At 37.6% G+C, this 19600-nt stretch overlaps 1 protein-coding gene across 2 annotated transcripts; it reads left to right on the top strand.

The window, feature by feature from the left end:
- The first annotated feature begins 579 nt into the window (after positions 1-579).
- Positions 580-19397, top strand: LOC131692673 (uncharacterized). 2 transcript variants are annotated; one of them, XM_058979840.1, is made up of 4 exons: positions 580-774; positions 17925-18078; positions 18139-18310; positions 18372-19397. In XM_058979840.1, exons 1-4 carry the CDS (start codon positions 718-720, stop codon positions 19267-19269), a joined length of 1281 nt encoding a protein of 426 aa, XP_058835823.1. In that variant the 5' UTR covers positions 580-717; the 3' UTR covers positions 19270-19397. The 2 variants fall into 2 exon arrangements, with proteins under 2 accessions (XP_058835823.1, XP_058835822.1); XM_058979839.1 differs by having other exon boundaries at positions 17925-18310.
- Positions 19398-19600: the final 203 nt, after the last annotated feature.

Here is a 19600-nt window from a genome sequence, read left to right as displayed (position 1 = left end):
ACACTTAAAAATTACATGGCTTTTCGTTGCTATTTGTTGAAAAGAATTCTTGAAACGATGAATATTACAAGCTTGTTACAAACTTATTTCAAACTCGTCCCAAATTTTCCTCCCCTACAGAGCAGAATTGAAATTCGGTCATCTAACTAACGCCCATCTCAAAGCACGCGATTCTTCCGCAAAAAAAACTGCATGTGTGATATTTGCTCGTCTCAATCCCAGATAGATATCCCCCCGGCGGTGAGTTCGCAATCTAAGAGATGTTTGAACATTTGGGTTCACGAACCTCGCAGCCGCAAAGAATGCTTTCTTTCTTTCGTCCCGCGCGCTGAAAGGTCGGGTTAGTGTGTTTTGTTTGATCTCACGCGTCAAAATGTGCGAAAAGAAATTTCCGCTGGATGGGCTGTTGCGTTATAAATACAATTGTCAAACCGGCGCTTCAAACCAGTCTGACAGTGAGTGTACTTCCGCAAACAATAAGAGGTTTTCAGATTTTCGGCAGCTGCTGCTGGTGTGTAACTTAGTTTTGATTGGCCTACGGACGAACGTTTCGGGCGTAACTCGCGCGCGAATCGTGTTCTGTTTCCGAGTGGGAAGTGTTCAGTAGATTATTTCTGCCGGACTAATTGGATTTTTGTTTTTGATAAACTACTTAACGGAATTCGACGGTTGTCTGATTGGATGCAGATTTTTAATTGGATTTTTAACGGAAATTAGATGCGTATTGTGTTGTGCTCTGCCATGCCGACGAACAGGAAACTGCCAATAGCCATCGTAAGTGCTAATTATTATTACGTAGAAAATAAGATTAGTGATTTAATCGAAGTGATACATGAAGAAAGAATTGTAGATTACGTTACTGTAATACAATGCAACCATGAAATTCGCAGTATGTAACAGTGAGAACGTTGCTGCGATGCTCACCGTGGAATTAATCACCAACTTTACCTTTAGTGATTAATAGTGAATTTGTTTGTACTGTTTTTTTTATTCTAACGACATTCAATTAGTCTAGAATTATTATAAAGATTGTGTTTCCAATTGAAATTTTTCGCCAATTGTAATTTATTTTATTTCAATTTTATTACGCAAAAACATAGGCAAACACAGTTTTCAACTTTCGGAACATTTCATAACAAATAACTGTTCTGTTAAAACCCAAAACTATGTAAACAAATAGAACTGTGTGTTCTGTATGACAGGCGGCCTGAAAATACCCTAGAGATTTTATTACATCTTAAAAAGTGACTGTGGTGCGGTTTGCACGAATGGGCCATTTTTTAAATGATGTTGGAGCCAACGTCAACGACACTGCCGAGCGATATCACGATTTCATGAATTGAAAACACGAAAGGCAGAGCTGGTCTTTCTTCAGAACATTTGACTTAAATGTGTTGTATTATTTATTGGGGCTTTAACCTCGATGGGTCATTCGGCACTGTGTTGTTGTACAATTTCATTGAGTGCAGATTAGAAGAAAAAAGGGGCCTTGTAAAGTACAACAATTGTTGTAAGTTATTTAGTTTAAGCAAAAAGTTAAAATTCCAGCTAAATTCACATTATGCGCCACTGTGCATTGTGATTCGGACTTCGATGCGTTGGATAATTAAAATGTTGATTGATTAATCCAATGCCATAATTCTACAACAAGTGACAATAAATTGTTGGCCAAAAACATCTCAAAGAATTTTTAGTTTCAAGCAATTTTCAAACGGAATATACAGAATCAAGCATTTAAATGATCGAAATGAATTTTACGAACAGAAAATAAAATCCCACAGTTGGGAACACTCCTTTATAAAAATTATAGTCTTTGGAAGATAAACTTCTCTATGACGATTTCTGTGTGCTCATTTCTGTCAACTTTGCATGTTTAGTATCTTTGAAGAATATTACAACGTAAAGAAGCACCTCATCTAATAGAATAATTTTGACTCGAATCCTCCTAGAGGTAATTATAAAAAAATTACTCTTCAAACAAGTTTAGTGAGGTATTCAAAGTCTTCAGCAAAGTTTGCGAGAATTCTATTTCAAACAACTTTATTGAATGAAGTGGGCATAGCGTAGTTGGTCAGTCGATTGCTTTAACCCTTAGATTACAACCACTGCAATCAAAATAGAAATAACTTTGTTGAAAACATTACATAACTAAATTTGGTGAAGACACGAATATTCATTTAGAATAAATATATTAGACTATATGTGAAAGAAAACCTTTAAAACAAGTTATTCTGATGTAACTGTAATTGATAAATCTCATCTGCTGTTTATTAACAATACAGTTAATATTCCACTGAAGGTAGCCTCTGAAAAAAAATATTGAAAAAACTGGCTTCAAGAAAATTTCTTAAGCATCGTTTGATATCTCTATATACTGCATTCATGTAGCGTTTATATTTTCATCAAAGTTGTTTAAAATGACAACAACTTTGCTGAATACACCAAGTCTGTTACTATTTTTGAAGAGTAAATTCTACATAATTATGTCTAGGAAATTTAATGACCAAAATTAGTAGATCAGAAGATGCGTATTTTTATGTTGAAGTTGTTAATTTTTTATGTTTTATTCAAGGTTCTTAAAATTCCAAAGTTGATGCTTTCGAAATTAAGTTTACTTGACCGTTAGAAAAGTTTTCGAAAATTTATTCCACTTTAGACGTGCACTTTGTATTTTCATACTTTAACATTGATATATTATGAAATTAATTACAAAAGGCATCTGTTAGACTGAATTTGTTTCTGAACTTTCGATAATTCATCAAACATACATGAAATTGAAGCATTTTCGAAAAATAAACGATTTTCATGAAAGCATCCCCCCAAACCAAATTTCTGGCTACAGCTCTTCCAGACTTCTCTTCAAACTCGATGGCTTTGATGGATTGAAGAAAGACTTCGGGACTGAATCCCTTTTCGTTTCCTTTTTTTGTTGCTTGACATGGTACAATTTTAAAAATTCTGAAATTAATAAGAAAACCTCGAAGAAAGTATGAAATGCGTTTAAATTCACACAAATGGAGCAAACGTCAAACGTAACACTTGATCAAGTTGGTCCACAATAGCGTACAAAATGCAGAATAGTGACACTTTGCCATTGACATCAGATGTTTCTAAAAGTATTTAGCAAAATCAAATTTTGAGTTTGAGCTTGTGCAACGACCCCTGGTTGCTACTCCGTTATTTATCGTAACTATCTCAAATTACACAGGGGATCAATAAATGATAGGAGGAGGAGTAATAAATTATTCTTTAATATACAACTCCTGGCAATACTTCGTTGTTTATAGATCAATATAGGCGCCGGCCAGGTTCGAACGTAGATCGCAGTAGGAAAGGGATGGAATGTTAGCCCAACATCAACTTTTGCTAGAGGACTTACATACTACTCCACTACTGTTACGGGAAGAGGGATGGTCTTAGTAAGGATAAGAATTCAAAATTATGCTTAATCTCGCCCGCGCTTCGAGATATTAGAAATCTCTGGATGTACGGCCAGGAAACTCATTAGGTGCTTGAAATATGTTTTAGGAATATCGTCACGATGGATAGCGGCAAATATACTTAATTTGAATATTATTTTTACAGAAAACAAACTAACAAAAGAAAAAGAACCAAAAATTGCAGAAAGAAATAGTTCGGAATAAAAACAAACTGGGACTACAACTAAAAATATCGATTGTTTTATGGACGAGAGTATGAAATAATTTTGAGCGGTTTAAAATAAGCATTAACGGTACTGAAAAAAATAGTTTGCGTGATCGAAAAAATAGAAATGGCACGCGCGCGTGCAAAGTGATATCAACGTCCTAATGGACACCAGTCCTTGATGAAACGCGCTCGTATTTTTATACAAATTACTAGAACAAGATCACTTAAAACTAAAGTTTTTTCGATTTCACATAACAATAGCAAGCGACGTACGTAGTATTTTTTCGATATTCTGATTTAGCGTCATTTTTAGTAATAAATGCCGTGAATGTCATAAAAATCGGCTCAAAATTCCTAACTAAAAACAAGCAAAAAAATTCTACCCATGCCACAGGAGATCGCAATTTTGAAAATACTGTGAAAATTTAAGAGGAATCACAAATCATTTGCCCGAGCTCTATTTGCGTCGAGCTCAAAAAATGTGTTTTCGAGAAAAAGGCGGTGTAAGTTTTCAGGTTACTTAATGTATACCTAAGAGGCGTGGCGTCAGAGTTGAAACTTTGAACATTTATATATAATAATTTGATAATTTTATAATTTGACATCTCATTTTTACGACTGATGCGTGACTGATTTTTTAGTACGTAAAATACAATTACGGCGTCGGCCCCTGATGCGAGGCATGAATAGAATAAACATTTGTTCGAACTAACGATGAATTAATTGTTTCTGTTATTTCTATGAAAATTATGTTATATGTTCCACATTATGTTTTTTGATTGCAATAATAGACATTTGAAAGGCCCCATAAAATAAATAGACTTAAATAGCACGAATGGACTGACAAATCCGAGAAAACGAACAAAATGAATCAAATGAATAAGATTAATGAAAACAAAAAAATAGTATTTAATGAAATGAAATTAAAAAAATAATAAAATAGGTTAAAGATTAAAACAAATAAAATTGCATATTTTAGAAATTTGATGAAATTGATTTTATTCCAAAAAAAAATGCATTTAGTTTCGGGGGGAAGGTGGAATCTCCGGGTCCTGGTGCTGACAATGTTCTTGCACTCAGACAAAACCATGCACATTCCACACGCACATTAAATGCTCTGTTGATTAGTTCCCTAGTTGGTCAAATGAATACTAAACAACAACAAAAATTGTTAGCTCAGTCCAAAGAAATGTCAGCTTGATTGGCATCACCCGGCGAATACATGATAAAATGCCAGCAAATCAACGAACATTTTAAATTTCGTGCGAAAAAATATGTACGATTTCGGAAATAATAATATGAAGACTACTGCTTATTTGCAATGAAAAGATCGGAAAAAATAGTTGCATCATAACGAAGGTGGCTCATTAGGGCATTGCAAAAACAAATTTTTTTTTTCAATTCTCAAAGGCCCCCCCCTCTCATATTGTGACAAATGTCAAAGTAAGCTCAGATGCCAAATTTCACATCATTTGGACAATTCTAGACCCCCGCCCACTTCGTTTGAAATTTTTGAAATTGGTGCTATGGGAAAATGTGCAGAAAAAATATATTAAATGCTATAACTTTTGAAGTAGCAATCAGAAAATTACAATTTATACTTCATTTTAAAGGAAATAACCTTAGTATTGGAATGAAGATAATTCAGTTCCTAGAAAAGTACGGGATTGTGGGGTACTGGGTCATTTTGACCCCAAAATCCCCTATGTTTTTAAATTTTTCTGTTCCGTGGTGCAAACCATACATATTTTGCAGTTTTTCTAATGTGAAAAAACCTCAGAAATCGAACGGAACCTTTTAGACCTTTGTCCGAGTACGAGAAGTTGGGGTTATAGGGCCTTTTGTCTTCTATATTAAATTTTATCATTTTCTCATGCATATATCTCTATTAATCTTCATTCAATTTACATAAATTGTACCTTGTTGAACGTAGAAAATTCTTAGAAATACAACAAAAATAGATTCGTTTGCTTCAAAATTCAAACGCATCAAATTTTTTGACATTAACTCTACAAACCACATTTTTTTTTTCATTAAATATCCTAATACCTCAACTTCACCTATTTTTCCAGCTATGAAACTTTTCTCATGTAATTCCTAAGTGCATTTTTCACTATAAATAGTAAATTAAATAAGAATTTTGTTGTTAAATGGAGTAAATATGTGCGATTTTATGATAAAAATGTGAAATCGAGACTATATGTCAGATAATTTGATGTTTCTGAATTTTACTGGTAACGAATCTATTTTTATTTTGTTTCTAAGGATTTTCCACGTTAAACTAGGTACAATTTATGAAAATTGAATGAAGAATAATAGAGATATATGCACAAGAAAATGATAAAATTTAATATTAATGACAAAAGGCCCTATAACCACAACTTCTCGTATTCGGACAAAGGTCTAAAAGGTTCCGTTCGATTTCTGAGATTTTTTCACATTAGAAAAACTGCAAAATATGTATGGTTTGCATAACGGAGCAGAAAAATTAAAAAAATAGGGGATTTTGGGGTCAAAATGACCCAGTCCCCCACTTTCTCGTATTTTTATGGAAACAGGAATATCTCCATTCCAATACTAAGGTTATTTCCTTTAAAAAGAGATATAAATTGTAATTTTCTGATTGATACTTCAAAAGTTATAGCATTTAACATATTTTTCCTGCACATTTTCCCATAGCATCAATTTCAAAAATTTCAATCGAAGTGGGCGGGGGTCTAGAATGGTCCAAATGATGTGAAATTTGGCATTTGAGCTTACTTTGACATTTGTCTCAATTTGAGAGGGGGGGCCTTTGAGAATCCAAAAAATTTTTTTTTTGCAATGCCCTAACGTTCAGCATCTGTGTGCGGCTAGAACGTACTATACCGATAGGAGATGGCACGCACATAAGCGTATCGTTCAGCAATCAGCTGACTGATTTTTGTACCACGTGTTTGATTTGTTTTGAAAAATAAAAAGGCACAAATTTTCCAAACGAATCAAAATTCCGTGAAGAGAATCTATTCATCTGCATGTGCTAACATGTCTATATAGATACAGTGATACAATTTCTAAGCAATCTTATATAAGACCTTTAAGTTACAAACGATTTTGTCTTGCGCGCCAATGCCATGTTTTGTTCGACGATGAAATAAAAGAAGAAGCAGAAACGACGGCAACCATTTTAGCTGCCATCTTGTGACTTGTGTTCAATATGTCTTTAAGTGTTCAAATTTTCAATTCTGCCGCAATGCTTCTTATGTTTACCCCGGGCACATTGAAAACTTTAACCGCGTTTTTTTTCGAAACAACATTTTTTAGTTGGCCGGAAACGTTACTCGAACAAATGCTTCGAATTTTTTTCAGTATATTAAATATCGATTTCTCCAGCGACGTACGAAGGATTTTATTTTTTTTATTAATAATTTTTTTTAATCATCAATTTTGTGTCAATTTTAATGACATTTTCATTTTTTTCCCTATAAAGAGTGCCCTTTCGCGAAAAAACAAAATATCTAAAAAATCTTACGTACCTACGTCGCTCGGTATTGTTATAAGAAATCGAAAAACAAATTTTAGTTTTGAGCTCTAGGTAAAATTACGGGAGACAGGTTTTCGGCCATGAACCTTTCCAAAAAGAGGCATCTACGGGAAAAGGCTACACGGTCGCCATCTTGTGACAAAATCACTTTTATTTTTATTTTTTGTGCTTCACAACTAGTGTTATAAAGCCCATTTGACAAGATCTCGATTCATCTCTTTATTGTGTCTTGAAAAATTGCTGAAATATGCATATTTTTTTGAGTTCTACAGTGGTGTAACCCTTTAAGAAAAGAAGCCATTGGCTTATACGAAGAAACTACTGTTCTTCCGCATTTTGAGGAATTTACTATTGGGAAAGTTCAAACTTCGTGTGGCAGTCAAATTGCAAATGACTCGAAGCCCTTTCCCACCGTCAAGTGGTTAAGAACATTACGAATAAGTATCTTTAGAAGCCGCGGTAGATTTGGGAGATCATATTTTACAACCCGTGAATCCCGGGATTTTTGGCTTTCCCGGGATTCCCGAATCCCGGGAAATTGCGATGAGATTCGGGAATCCCGGGAAGAGGGATTTTGAAATTTATTCCAACAAAATTACCTTCTGCACAAAAATTCTGCAGGGATTATCTCGACCGGCAAACCGTTGGAGTAGGTAGTAATTGTAAATTATACTTTTTCCAGTGGTTTGCAGATGAATGGGCGATATATCTTTGAACTCGATAATATGAAGACATTTTTTGTGATTTTTAAAGGTATAGTGTCCAAACCTTATTTTGCTAAAGAATGTTCATGTTTTCATGCCTAAATCGACAATTTCGCCGACTATTATCGCGAAGTATTTCTTTGCAGTAGCGTTAGTGGTGCGCATGATATTTTCCCAACCGATTAACCAATTTATGGATTTTTAAACAGTTCTTTCTTAGAAATCGATGGTAGACTTCACCCATCGCTGCGTAATTCCTCCATTATCAGCTTTATTTTGATTCAATCTTAATTTGGAGTGATGCTGATCCAACTGTGTCGGGAATGGATTCGATATATCACGTTTTGCCTTTCTCATATAGAAAGGTTGACGTTTAAATGACTTTAAAATGTATGAAACGTTGAGATTTGATGTAATCTCGAAAAAACATTTTTGACGAAAATTGACTTTTTTTGACTTTGGCACATTTTTACCTTTCTCCTATAGAAAGGTTATGCAATAGGGTGTCCCAAAATGACATCATGTTAAAAAAGTCATCGGGCTCACTTCTTAAATGAAAGGTTAGGGTGTTAGGACGACTTTCTTCTTCGGAGTGAATCTGATAAAACGCTTCCTACTAGTGGCGAATCTTGAGTTTTTGAAAAATGTGCCGATTTTGGATAAAATTTCAAATTTATGCCTGTTGTAGTGGTCCCGAACTGTCTTAGATTTTTTCAGCAATTTTTAATTTTTCTGGAGATCCAAATGGAGAAGTTTGGTTAGTTAGTTTGTACAAATCTTGAGATATAAGAGCGGTAGAGCCATTAAAACTTAGCAAAAAGTGAAATTTTGGTGCTTTTTAGTATTTTTTCTTCAAAACTGGGTATCTACAAAAATTTAACAGTATCGAAAACACTTTATATAGTTGAGCCAAATACAGGGGCGTAATTTTGCTGAAGAGAGTGTATAGCTACGCCCAATGGGGTATGAGTTATTTAAGTTTTTGTTAAATAACCTTTTGACATTTTATGACATTTAATGGCTCTGCCGCTCTTATAATTCAAGATTTGTACAAACTAACTAACCAAACTTCTCCATTAGGACATTCAGAAAATAAAAAAAATGCTGAAAAAAATCCAAGGTCGTTCAGGAGCACTTCAAGAGGCACGCATTTGAAATTTTACCCAAAATCGGCCCATTTTTCAAAAAATCAAAATTCGCCACCAGTAGGGAGCATTTTAGCAAATTCACTCCGAAGAAGAAAGTGCTCCTAATAACCTAACCTATCATTTAAGAAGTTATCCCGATGACTTTTTTAACATGATTTCATTTTGGGACACCCTATATGCAATCACTCTAAAAATCGTCAACCTATTTTTTTGGCTTGTATTGGCTTAGGTAGGAGTATGCAGTAAGGGGTTGCTACTTTAAAATTATAACTAGTTAAAATTTCTTAACGGATCTTCCTCCTTGATTCGCCGCTGGTTCCAATCGGCGGTTTGGTTCCAAGGTAACCAAAGACACTTTGCATTAAATTGATCCCATCCCATCGAAATGTTCTGCAATTCTCCACTGAAGTTATTCTTCCAGTTGTGAACAATAACTTCAGTGGCTGCATTCAGAATATCATCTCAATCGTAATCGAGACTACCATAATTTAGGTTATCCAAGGTAAATCAAAGAAAAATTATTCAAAAGAAGTAGATATTGTTCAAACTGAGTGACGAATTATCAAATCATTCAATGCTGTGTAGGACGTCAAATAGACATCTTCAGACGACCGTTTTAGGACAGATATACATGCAATAAATCAGGTTTAAAAACTTTTAAATTTATGGAAAATCCGAAGTGTTGATAAACGTGGGACACTGCCCAGAAAGTCTGGCCAAGCGGAACAATTTGATTGAATTTGACACTGTCCCGCCTAATCCGAAGGATCTGATCACTTTTGATATACACGATGCTACACACAATTAACCGACGATGAAACTCAGACTACTTCCACGGAAACATCATCTGATTGACATGTCCATGAGCCAATATTGACCAAACATTAATTCCAGCGCACATAGTATCTTCATTTCACCGCTCTTCAGTCTCAAGATGATGTCAAGAACAGATAATAATAAACAATCTTTCGTCAATTGCTTACCACCAAATCGCGATCGGATGGTGGGCGACTCATTTCTTTGCAATCCGTACCCACATGCCGGCCGACCTGCAGCTTCATTCACTTTGCACCTTCCGCAAATATTATGACAATTGGCGCAAGCAAGCAAGCGCTGCCGCCACCAGCCTGTCTCGACCAATCTTTCGATCTTGACGAGTGGCGTGCGAGTCTTTTTGATCTTCTACCCACCACCAGCACCGAGTCGGTGATCAACTGGATTTTTTTTGCTCTCAACCGACCATCATTGACAGCCTGAGATTGCTTTCTTTCGCGCGGGAGTAGGCATTCTATACGTTCTCTCCGGCAAACAGTATACAGAATGGAACACGTCGTTTCCCAGCGGGACTCAATGGACTGACGCGCAGTTACCTAAAGTGTCAAATGAGTCCATCAAAAAGCCTCTGCTTCGGCAGTTGACTCAGCTGGAAAACAGTTAGAGAAGTGCTACCGCAGTCAGATCGTTGTCCACTGACCGAAAAAGGAGACTGAAACTACAGAGTTTTTTTTGAGTTAATTGTCATTCGGGATGTTGCTTCTAAGAGGGAGGAGGAATTTGTTTATTGCTATGCAATTTATGGATGGGTCTCAAATTAAACCAGAAAAATTCTACATCGAAATGATTAACTCCACTACTTTTACTCTAGGAATACACCTCAAACTAGGAAATAATCAAAATCGATCCCCGGAGCCGAGAGAAGGGAAACCTGTTATACAAATATGGAAATTATTCAGAACTAGGTCGTCTGTGGTATTGATGATTGTTTGCAGTGCCCATATCAAGAATGACAAAGAAAAGAAAGCTCTTTCGAGATCTCCTAATGCTACTTACCTCCGTATCTTAGACTTAACGGAAACGCCGCAATCATAGACGAATTAAATCAAGAAATCGGCGTTGAATAATGAATTCGAGACATATTTAGCTTTGAAATTGCTATGAATCGCTGACTTATTTACTCTTTTAAATCGTGGGCGTTATTTGCAATGATTTGAAATTGACACAAACACTTCTGTACCAGTTCCAGACGATTCATGTGCCCAAATGGAAACTCCATATTTTAGAATACTGCGTACCAGTACGAGATTTTAGACAATTAATGTTGTTCACAATCATGTCGTTTCTGTCACACCAATCCATGACCCTTTCAAGGTCTATCTGCTATACGCAGTGACAACCGGTTGTCATGGTAAAGATAGATACGTCTACCTTTATCGGGACACATGTTAGTGAACTCGGGTGATTCGTAGTTATTCTGCCTAAGCTCGACCCTCATTAACAGCAGGCAAAGATTAAGCCCGTACGATATTAAGCCTGTTCTAATGACCCTGCCACTTCTAGTTTTCCGATCTGTTTACTTCACATTCTTGCTCTCATGTGAGTACTATGGCTCTAAGTTTCATAACTTTCCCTACCCGGTAATCTCTAGCTAATTGAATGTCGTTAAAACGTAAAAAAGAAAATGTGGCTAACATAGTCGAAATAAAAAAGGGAAGATAACATTTAACAACATTCTCTCCAAGATTAGAATTGAAATTCCTCCACAATTTGTGACATCATGTACGTCACTAGTTTTGTAAATTGGTGTAATCGAAGCCTCCTTTCACTTCGTGGAAAAACTATTCTCAGCAAGAAAACGATTGAAAAGTATCACATTCCTCCGTTCTATATTTCGGCATGATGATTGTAATGAATTTATTGCTAATTCGTGGGGATAGATCGTGCAGACGCACATCAATCTTATCATTGTCAATATTAACGGGTAATAAACCATGCCACCATAGCCAAAATTTCAGCGAAGCTTGGGACAATTGGTAATTTTCGATTGCTTTGCTTGCTTATAGCACTGGATCGGTACACGTAGAAAGTAGACTGTATGTAGAAACGTCGTTTGGATCACTGCACTGTTAACTCAGCAAAGCGATTTTAGCTTCCGATCTGACCTAGAAGAATAAGCAGACTGACCTGTCGTTCTTATGCTTAACATCGTGCACCCTTATACTCCAAACTTTAGACCCCAAACTGGTCTGATCTAAGAGCAGTACAGCGATTTGAGACAAGAATATCGGCAAATTTTTTGGCTTAATGATAGCCAAAAATATCCGGGACGTTTTGTCAACTGAATGGGGGCATGTTATTTAAATAAACGCCAGTTCACGATCGAATATCACTTTGAGATTGTTCACCTTACTAATGCTTGCAGTAGGCGGTTGTTCAAACAAACCGGGTCTTTCTTTCGTGAGAATAAGATCACCGAGCTCGTAATTGCATACATGCGGTCCATGCCATTAAAATCAGCAAAGATTTCAAGCTGTTGTTGGGGAAATTTGTAATTCTCAATTGAGCAGATGAGTCTGTGCAGGTCATTGAATTAAAGCAGAAACATTAACGGTTCCAAGTGGCGTCCCTGGGGTATTCCTGACATAAAAGTAAATGTGAGCAATCTCCAATGCAGTCATCATCTCTCAATCTGTTTAGTAGGATCGAAATAATTAAAGAAAAGTACTATTGACTTAAAATCTCTCCATTTGGACAATAGAGATCTATAGTTTTGGAAATATCGCTTATTTTTTCATTTGCATCGATAGCGGCTTTTACGAGCACACTCATTGTTTTTTGAAGGGGTTACATACCTTTTTATTTTTCAAAAAAAAAAAAAAATTGAAACTTATTTTTATTACAGTATCTGAAAGTACAACTCCTGAGAATATTACAGCCACAGTGCTTTGTCTACCTATAGCTGTGGTAACTCACAGTCGTTTTGGAGCGCTTGGTCGAGACACAAGTGCTTTGTTTCCAGTCCGTGCAGTGTATAGCGACAAAGAATAGTGCTAATCTGCGTTCAAGGTTATCTTGCCAGTTCGGTTGTGTTTCTGTGCGGTGTGCGATTAGACGCTTGTCTCGGTGTTGCTTTGTGTCTTTTTCTCAAGGCCACATTACTCAGTCTTTTGTTCGCGTGTTAGATGCTGTATAAGCTGGATCGCTTCGTCGTTGGACACCAGTTTAAAGATAAGTGGTTTTTATCTCTCTTAACACATTTAATGCTTTCTTCCATCTGCGCGGGTGCTGACCCCGCGCGTTGACGGTTTCGATTGTTCCCTCTTCGGATGGTCAAATGGAGGTTGAATCGGGTTCAACTCCTAAGGCTCCCCCCCCTCGGCCCAAATGCTACCCTGAACTCTCAACTGGTTCTTTTGTGGTCTTCTTTCGACCCAAGACTAAATCGCTGAATCTTCTTCGGATTTCTAAAGACCTGACTGAACGGTTCTCGGCTGTAACTTTTAACTTTTAATTAAAATAACACGTAGTGAACCGAAGCTGGACGCAATGGCGCTTAGTAAAATAAACACTTACGCGCCATCATTTACCGCCTCATACCTCGTTATTCCGGCACAAATATATTAAATATTGCGCTGATCTATGTCTTTATTTTAGCTGGAGAATCTTATTACGATTATTTCACATGTTTTGTCCGGTACACTACCACAATCAAAACAAACTTTTTGCATCTAGCATATGGAAAAGAATTACCAGTGCGGCCAAACTGAAACATGAACTTGAAAATATATTATAATGTAATTTCATGCATAAGTAATTAATTATTTCAAGTTATTCAACTAATTGTCGATTTCAGAGATTCTATCTGCATTCATCTGCACATACAATTCGGATCGGGACTTAGCAATGTGTGATGTGAATCTTGTCATGCCAGTTGTTAACCTTCGCATAGTTATTTCCTGCGAGCGTAATTCTGGGTGCTCTTCTACCAGCAGCTGATGAGGTTCGTTCATGTGCATGATGTTTACGTTTGTTTTGATCGGCTGAAAAAAGCAGAATGATTCGTTTTGCAAATCACGCGATGGCGTCCATGATCTGGATACCTAGTTAAAATCGACGCAAATGGAATATAAAGCATTGCGTTTCAACTAGATTGTTTTTCGATGAGGTGAGAATTGGCACGCCCAGAAGGCAATAATTGGATCGTTGAGGTGAGAATAGATGCACAGAATAAAACTTTTACTTTCATTTATGCTGGAAATAGAGACAATTCTGCTAAATAAGCATTATATAGATGTTAGAGCAACAGTACACTGATATTTTATTCTAAGAGACGTTATAGATAATATAGCTTCTTTTAAATTTCTTCAAAAAATAATGCGACCCTCCAAACGATCCAAATGCTAAAGAAAGCTACGCCACCACCCTCAACAAACATCTATGTTCACTTACCTCCTAACGAGGGCGGGGCTGACGATCCACAATAGGGAACATCTTCTGGGGTGCCTAGAAGTTATAGGAAGAAGAGGTACATTTCTTCCTCTAAGCTTCCTTGTAAAGGCCAGAAGGCGTCCCTTGACGGGGTTCCGAAAGTGACATCTATTGGAAGTGTTGCAACCGAACCGAAGCAATTAGTTCCTGGTCTCGGAGGATTAAACTCAAAGAATAAGTTCCCATCTCTTCCCGGAGCATCGAAAATCCCATGTGTTCCTACGTTTCAGTTCGAGAATAATCACAACACTTGAATTATCTCTGACATAGTAGACTGGAAAATAAATATTTTCAATATTACTGATCTTATTAAAAGTCTTTTGTTAGCTTTTCTCCCTACAGTATAAATATATTTTGTATTCATCTAACTTATCGAACGAGGTCACGGATTTGATCACTGTTCTATAGTGAAATTGCAGAAGTATCCCGAAAATCGATTTCTTCAAAATTTTAATAAATAATTTGAGTTGCGAAGCATTTGCATTATGTGAAACTTGGTTAACTTCCGATACAACTTCCACGATTTTAATATTATTCGCCTGGATCCAGACACTCCATATGCATGATTATTTGCGACAACTTCAATGTGACAATTCTAAACACGGGTGAAATGTCACGGATCCCTCCTCCACCAGCGCGCCCAAGTGCGTTAGATTTATCCCTTTGCTCGACCTCGCTACAGTTAGATTGCGCGTGAAAGGTAATCCCTGATCCCCACGGTAGCGACCATCTGTCGACCGTAGTCTCGATCACCAACAGCGCAAGACCATTGGAATCAATAAATATTTCGTATGACCTCATATGAAATATCGATTGGACGAGCTATGCTGCCGCGATATCCGACAACATCGAATCTACTCAAGAACATCCTCCGGAGGAAGAGTACAGCTTTTTGGCAGGCTTGATCCTCGACAGCGCGAATCAAGCTCCGACTAAGCCAGTACCCCGCTTTTTGAACTTATTTAATAAGTTTCTTGAGGCTAACATTGTCTCAAACGATTGGAAACAAGTGAAGGTCATCACCATCCAAAAACCAGGAAAACCTGTCTCCGAACACAATTCGTATCGACCGATCGCAATGCTCTCCTGTATCCGGAAGTTGTTAGAGAAAATGATCCTATCCCGCCTCGACAATTGATTTGAAGCAAATGGCTTACCGTCAGATACACAATTTGGCTTTCGCAAAGGCATAGGGACGAACGATTGTCTTGCGTTGCTCTCAACCGAAATTCAAATGACCTATGCTGGCATAGAGAAGATGGCATCAGTGTTCCTGGATATTAAGGGGGCTTTTGATTCAGTTTCTATCAGCATTCGTCCAGAGAAGCTGCATCAATCGTTCAGTGACTTTAAACAACTTATCGACATCCCGATTTTGTTACGTGGGTCTTCCCAGGGATCATGTCTTATGTTTGTATCTGTATTTGTCATATATACACCAACAGGTATTTCAAAGCCCCAATGATGTCTTAATGCTAAACTTATTGCTAACAGTCAAATCGTTAAAAATTTTGATAAAAATAATACAGTGGAAAAAAGCGGTCCTCTATTCTACAATTTCTATGTCAACGACATTGATGAATGTCTTGACAATTTCTGTACGTTAACCCTCCGGAAGTCGCGCCTAAGGCCCACTGAATGAGCAGCCGCTGGTGCCCTAAGACGATTTCGCTAGATTTTCAGAGCAGCGTGCACTCAGTGCACTAGCGCGACTGCCGGAAGGTTAAGGCAACTTGAAGACGATTACGTGGTTTCTGTTACGGGATCCAAAGTTATCGATCTACAAGGGCCATTACAGAATACCTTGGACAATTTGTCTGCTTGGGCTATTAAGCTGGGTATCGCATTCTCCACGGAGAAAACTGAGCTAGTTGCATTTTCTACGAAGCGTGAACCAGCCCAACTACAGCTCCTATTAATGCGTCAAAATATCGCTCAGGTCTTCACAGTAAAATATCTTGGGGTCTGGTTCGACTCGGAAGGTATTTGGGGATATATTAGTCATATTAGGTATCTAAAACAGAAATACGAACAAAGGGTCAACTTTCTTCGTACAATAACATGGTGGGGTGCCCACTCAGGAGACCTAATTAGGTTGTATTAAACAACGATACTGTCGGTAATGGAATACGGATGCTTCTGCTTTCGCTCCGCTGCGAACATACATTTCATCAAACTCAAAAGAATTCAGTATCGTTGTTTGCGTATCGCCTTAGGGTGCATGCAGTCGACCCATACGATGAGTCTCGAAGTCCTGTCGGGCATTCTCCCGTTGAAAAACCGATTTTGGGAACTCTCATATCGATTGCTCATTCGATGCGATATCTTGAACCCGGAGGTGATTGCAAATTTCGAAAGGCTTGTCGAGCTCAATTCTCAGACCCGTTTCATGTTCCTGTACTTTGACTACATGGCGCAGAATATTAATCCTTCTTGTTGCAATCCCAGCCGTGTGCATTTCACAAATACTTCTGAATCTACTGTTTTCCTCGACACATCCATGAAAGACGAGATTTGTGGAATTCCGGACCACATACGTCCACAAACATTTTTTATAATAAATTCCGAGAAGTCGACTGCTCTAAGATGTTTTATCCTTAGTAACGGTAAAAATGGTCATGGCCTGCAATGGTGACTCTCGGGACATGTTCTTGATTGGACTGTGACAATTGTTATTCCCAAACATTGTTATTCAAGTAGTCTGTGTGGAAATGAGAGTAATCAGTCTGCAATATATGAAGCATACCGTGCTTTCGCAACGCAACGCAATAGCTACAATGCAGGAAAGAGGTAGTCCAAATACGTCTAAATAAATGCGTTTTATTAGTTTTCAAAAATATTTCGACACAACAAAATTATATAAAAATAAAAATTTTCGCAGCCTGCTGAAGGTGTCTCTGGCAGCCCTGCTCAAGCGAACACCAACCAAACTGTAATTAGGTATCGTCATAGAGGAAGATTATGCGGAGAAAAACAAATTGGAAACTTTTCATTCCATGATGAAAAACTAGCAGTTCTCCCAAAAAAGGCAGGTTGATTAAAGAATTTAGCTGTAACTACTTCAATTAGCCTTACTAATTTTGGACAGCAAAACTTGCGTATATCAATGATGTATAATCGTTGTTTTTTGTAAGTTTTTTTTGGTTTGTTTTTATTTATGTTTTTTGTAAGTAATATTTATCTTAATCCTTTATGAAAGATGGGACATATTTTCGAAGCGATTAATAAAAGCACCAGATGCGAACACGATGTGTCATTTGAAAAACCGATTTATTCAATTTTTTTATATCAATCAATCACTCAACACATTGTCCAATTTGGCATTCCGTACGCTGGTGTGGGATTAGTGCAATAAGGCATTGTTCCTGACTGCAACATTCCCAAATTGGAAAGAAGAAATAAATTGGTTTGTTCTCAACCACTCTCCAACTGCAAGTAATTAAGTAAGTAATTTAAATAATTGTTACCTTCTGAGTATTTAAACAACAACTGAGAAAGTCTTTGAATTTTTAATGAAATTTATTTGGAAATTAGTGTCAACATATACCTATACGTTATCTTTTCACATCACATCAGTCGTAATACATGTGCTTGCTAGTCAATCTAACTTACTCGTTGCGATATATTTCTTTTCAGATTTCGATAGCACTTGCAATCGCCTGCACGTATGCCACCGAAGAGCAGCCCAAGAAACATCGCACGGCGCGGCTTGTGCGCGAGTTTCCACGAAACATCATTCAACGGTTCCAGACGATCGAATACCCATCGTACAACATACCAAACCCATATGGTTGCGTTTCGTGTTCTGCATTTAGTTTAGTTGAATTGAAATTGCTATTTTACATTCTAGGACCCGGTACGTATGCATTTGGATATGAAATTGAAGATCCCGTGTCAGGCAATGTCCAGTTTCGCGATGAAGAAAAGCTACAGAATGGTACTGTGCGAGGTTCGTACGGCTATCTGCAACCGGATGGGACCGTGGTGATCACGCGATTCATAGCTGATTTATATGGCTACCGGTAAGGATATGTAGCAATTTTACCAAATCTGACATATTGAGAATTTTTCTTCCAATTTCAGTGCTAACACCGAGATCAAACAAGCAGATGGACAACACTTGTCAACTATCCCAACTCGACTGCCATCGATAGAATCGCAAGGGAATTCTATCGAGTCGAACATCGCAGCAGCAGCAGCTAACCCGTACCCGATGCTTACCTCTCCACCGACGTACAATCCCGCGTTGAATCCGAATTTCGTGGATCCTCAGTACACAGCCGCAATACTCAACCACATAAAAAACCAACAGTTTTATCCGTCCCAAGGATTGGCACAGTATCCATATGGTGTACCCTCTCAAACACTCTACGATGCTCCATCAAACGGAAACATCTTCACAAATTTCTTAGGACAAATTCCGTCAAACTTTTATCCATCAAATCTATACAACAGCTTGCAAACAACTTTCCCGGCTATTTTACCCCAAGAAAACCCCTTCAATACACTAACATCGAGTTTTCAGAATGGTTACCAACAGTTCGCCCAAAACAATCCATTCGGAAACTTCATCAATACAGCCCAATCGCAGTTCCAGCAGTACATCCCGCAAACCAATCCGCTCGCTGGCTGGTTAAATCCGAACCAGGTCCAGAAGCCGTTGTATCTTCAACAACAGCAGCAGCAGTACGCTGGTAACCGTCCCGGAGCTAACGTATATGGTGACACCGGACTACCACCTGGTGTCTACGGTGACATGCCTTTATCCCAGATGGGAATGATGGGTATGCTGGGCAATAAGATACCCACGACAAAGCGACGGGGTATTACGACGACTAGGAGGAAGAACGGCTACAAGACGCGGGATGGAACTGAAGATTGGTTGGATGATTTTCTGGAAAGCCGCAAGCGGGAGGTGATCTATGGGACTACAACGACCACTACGCCATCGGTGGTAACCACAACGACTGGACGGAGTTGAGAGTGATGATTTATGGGTACTTATTTATTTGAATATTTATTTCTATTTATTAAAATCTGATCAGAGGTCTCCTTCCAATTGAGTGTTGGCAATTCAATATTTATGCATGAGATACCGAAGCAAGACAGAGTGCCAATTTTCTTTAATAAAAAATAATTTCATCATGAGCTAGTAGAATAACAAAAGCTTACTCAATAATGAAATGAAGTAACATTTGTTGATAAATGTGGTTAATAAAGATACAAATATCTAGTTGTTTGTTGCGTCATTCATTCAAATAGCCCAGCCACTTAATTATTTCCCTCACATAACTATCTCTCTGTGGTTACGG

Source organism: Topomyia yanbarensis, chromosome 3 (genome assembly GCF_030247195.1).
Source record: "Topomyia yanbarensis strain Yona2022 chromosome 3, ASM3024719v1, whole genome shotgun sequence".
Lineage (NCBI taxonomy): Eukaryota > Metazoa > Arthropoda > Insecta > Diptera > Culicidae > Topomyia > Topomyia yanbarensis.
Note: the sequence above shows the minus strand (reverse complement) of the source record. Positions and strands in the feature narration are given on the sequence as shown.

Bases quoted from the DNA above. Each gene is read 5' to 3' on its own strand.
- LOC131692673 (XM_058979839.1), top strand. From the start codon at position 718: ATGCGTATTGTGTTGTGCTCTGCCATGCCGACGAACAGGAAACTGCCA. The intron at 775-17,924 runs GTAAGTGCTAAT...ATTTCTTTTCAG, and splicing joins GGAAACTGCCAATAGCCATC to ATTTCGATAGCACTTGCAAT. The intron at 18,311-18,371 runs GTAAGGATATGT...TTCCAATTTCAG, and splicing joins GCTGATTTATATGGCTACCG to TGCTAACACCGAGATCAAAC.